Source organism: Cebus imitator, unplaced genomic scaffold (assembly GCF_001604975.1).
Source record: "Cebus imitator isolate Cc_AM_T3 unplaced genomic scaffold, Cebus_imitator-1.0 Scaffold187, whole genome shotgun sequence".
NCBI lineage: Eukaryota > Metazoa > Chordata > Mammalia > Primates > Cebidae > Cebus > Cebus imitator.
The window spans coordinates 1,976,125-1,979,699 of NW_016107502.1; the positions used below are offsets into that span (position 1 = coordinate 1,976,125).

Consider the following 3,575-nt stretch of genomic DNA (forward strand, 5'->3'; position numbering starts at 1 on the left):
AAAAAAAAAAAAAAAAAGTAGGGAAGAGGGTTGGGAAGAGGCCAAGAGATAAGCCCTTCTATTTCTTCAAACAGGTCAATGATTTTGAGTCAAATGCAAAAGTGACAAGAAGGGATGTGGCCCAGACAGAGGTTTATCTTCTGAAAGGACCCCTTCCCAGGTGTAGAGGCTTCCAGCAGGGACCATGTCTCTTTATCCCTGCCTAGAAACTGTGAGAGATGAGACATGCTGGAAAAGGGACTGAGGAACCAGCTGGACCTGCTTCTTTGGGAAAGGCTTTCCCATTTTCCTTCTCTTCCTGCAGAGAGTCCGGTGCTCCCAGCCAGTCTCTGTTCTCTCACCTAACACTCTCAAGGAGATAGACACTCCAGCTGAAGTCTCATCCACCACGATGACCTCCCCCATCTCACCCCACTTCACAGGTGAGACCCTCTCAGCCGCTGAGAGACCACTAGCTACTCCTCTCCCGATTCCCAGAGCCCACAGTGTAAGGCATCCATGCAAGGAAATGGGAAGCATGTTGTGTGGGAAGGGGGCGCCAGCAGACAGCTGTTTACACAAGGGAGTGTCAGCTTTTTATGAATGTAAGTTAGGGCTCTCCTGGATGAGTATCTCTTCTGCCATTACTTACAACTTTGCCCTGAAGCCATTTTTCCCAATTCCAAAGACTTTGTTGCATTGGAAGGCCTCTGGGCCATTTATAAACTAACATCTTCATTTTAAAAAGGATCAGCTGCTAGCTACTCAACATACTTGGTGTTTCCTAAGGGAGAGGGGGAAAGGTGGCATTTGAGATGGAAGTTAGGGAAGAGGAGTGCTTGCCGGGGAGGTGACGCGTACCACCAACCTCACAATCGCCATAAGAATGTTCTTTTAGTTGATTACCTATATTCTTTTCCATGTATATAAGTGTGACTTGGTCTGCTTTGTTTCTGTGTGTGTCCCTCTGTGAACAAAGACACTCAGGGCACGCGTCTCTTTCCCTTCTCTCTAAACCCTGCTGTAGCGACAGAACACCAGGCCTTCCAGCCCTGGCCTGAGAGGCTTAACAACAACGTGGAGGAGCTCCTGCAATCCTCCTTGTCCCTGGGAGGCCAGGAGCAAGCGCCAGAGCAGAAGCAGGAGCAAGGAGTGGAGCACAGGCAGGAGCCGCCGCAAGAGCATAAGCAGGAGAAGGGGCAGGAGCCAGAGCAAGAGGAGGGACAAGAGGAGGAGGGACAGCAGGAAGAAGGACAGGGGACGAAGGAGGGACTGGAGGCTATGTCTCGGCTGCAGACAGACTCGGAGCCCAAGTTCCACTCTGAATCTTTATCTTCTAACCCTCCCTCCTTCACTCCCCGGGTACGAGAAGTGGAGTCTACTCCTATGTTGATGGAGAACATCCAGGAGCTCATTCGATTAGCCCAGGAAATGGATGAAATGAACGAAATATATGATGAGGAATCCTACTGGAGAAGCCAAAAACCTGGCGGGTATAGGAAGTTCCGACTCTCTCCTCCACCCTGTCCTCCCTTCTGCCTTCCTTGGGAGTGAGAAACCCTTTTCCTAGCATCAGCCTCCAGATCCGCTCAGACTTGTCTGGGCATCAGGCACAGCTAGCAGCCGCCTGCCTCGCCCGTTCTGTGCCTGCTGTTGGCTTAAGCGCTGCCCAAATGCTTATTCTCTATGTAAGCCCTGTACATGGAGCTACCAGACTTGGGTTCTGGTCTTGTCTCTGGCCCTGCTTAGCATTGCAATTCTGAGAAAGTTATTTCTCCTTTCGGATCCTCAGTTCCTCATTTGTAAAAGGGGGCAATTTGTCCAAAGGCCTCTAAGGCCCCATGCTAAGCATGCTGAATGCGTGTGACCAAGAGCAGAGACTAAGAGAAGGGAGGAGGGCGGAGGTAGTTTCCTGCCCCGGCCACCTGGTCCAGCCCCACCTGGTCCAGCCCCACCATCAGTGCTGTCTTCTTGCAGCCTCCTGCAGCTGCCCCACACAGAGGCCTTGCTGGTGCTGTGCTACTCAATTGTGGAGAACACCTGCATCATAACCCCCACAGCCAAGGCCTGGAAGTACATGGAGGAGGAGGTCCTTGGTTTCGGGAAGTCGGTATGCCCACCATACTGTCTAATGGATACGTGCCACTGGGCATCCTCTGGGCCCGGCACTGTGCTAGTCTGTGGGAGTGGAGCACGGGCAGAAGCATGAGGCATAGCTGGACAGATTCTCTCCAAGTGGGACATACTTCTTGGGAAGGACATCACCAGTCCACCTTAAAGGAAGAAGGCTCAAGACCCAGTCTGGAATCCAATTCAGTCCAGAATTCATTCTTCACCTTCCTGAGTTGCCAGGATTCCAGATTTCACTTTTTTTTTTTTTTTTTTTTTTTTTTTTTTTTTTTTTTTTTTTTTTTTTTTTTTTTTTTTTTTTTTTTTTTTTAAGATAGGGTCTCCTTCTATCACTCAGGCTGGGGTGGGGAGTGGCGCGATCATGGCTCATTGCAGCCTTGACCACCTGGGCTCAAGTGATTCTCCCATCTCCAGCCTCCCGAGTAGCTAGGACTACAGGCATGTGTCACCATGCCTGGCTAATTTTTTTAATTTTTTGTATAGATGGGGTCTCGCTTTGTTGCCCATGCTGGTCTTGAACTCCTGGGCTCAACCCATCCTCCTCCCTCAGCCTCCCAAAGTGCTAGAATTACAGGCATGAGCCACCATGCCCAGCCTTAAGTCAACTGTTGATTCTTGATACAGTTCACCATCTTCCTAGCTTTGCCTTAGATGCAGCTCTTCTTTCCAGAAAGTTCATAGAACCCATTCCAGGGAATTTATAAAGAGATTCTAGTCTCCGTGTGTCCTCAACAACCAGCAAATCTATTCCCAGGAAAATATATTTTAGGTTTTCACAAATAATACAATTTAGCAAACATTTCTCGAGAGCTCAGATCCCTTCCAATTACCTGTTTGTTCAACAAATACTGATTAGGCACAAACTCTACTAGGTATTTGAGAGGTTAGGAGTGCGGGCAATAGAGTCAGTCCTCTGTCCTCATGGAATCTAGGGTGGGAGACGGACAAGGAAATACGCAGGACGGTGTGATGGGATCAGCGCTGTAGCAGGGATAGGCGCAAAGTGTAGAGATAGATGGGGCGGGTGGGGGACAACTCTCCATGTTTGGGAGGATCAGGGTGCTTCCAAGAGGAACTCATGTTTAAACTGAGACTTGAAGATTAAAGAAGTGAATCTAGGCAAAAGAAGGGGCCTAGTAGAAGATTCCTGGTAGAGGGAGTAGTATGTGCAAAGGCGCTGATGCAAAGAAGAGTGGAAATGGCTGGGCGCGGTGGCTCACGCCTGTAATCCCAGCACTTTGGGAGGCCAAGGCAGGTGGATCCCCTGAGGTCGGGAGTTCGAGACCAGCCTGACTAACATGGAGAAACCCCATCTCTACCAAAAATGCAAAATTAGTCGGGTGTGGAGGCACATGCCTCTAATCCCAGCGACTTGGGAGGCTAAGGCAGGAGAATCGCTTGAACCCGGGAGGCGGAGGTTGCGGTAAGCCAAGATTGCGCCATTGTACTCCAGCCTGGGCAACAAG

At 49.9% G+C, this 3,575-nt stretch overlaps 1 protein-coding gene across 2 annotated transcripts in view; it reads left to right on the plus strand.

The window, feature by feature from the left end:
• LOC108316330 (acrosin binding protein) overlaps window positions 1–3,575 on the plus strand; it is a 15,117-nt gene that overhangs the window by 1,555 nt on the left and 9,987 nt on the right. The window contains exons 4-6 of one of the 2 annotated variants that reach the window (XM_017546111.2): window positions 305–422; window positions 1,013–1,472; window positions 1,957–2,089. In XM_017546111.2, the coding sequence (XP_017401600.2) occupies window positions 305–422; window positions 1,013–1,472; window positions 1,957–2,089 (711 nt within the window). Of the gene's footprint in view, window positions 1–304; window positions 423–1,006; window positions 1,473–1,956; window positions 2,090–3,575 lie in introns of both variants that reach the window. The other variant, XM_037744840.1, reaches the window with a different exon arrangement.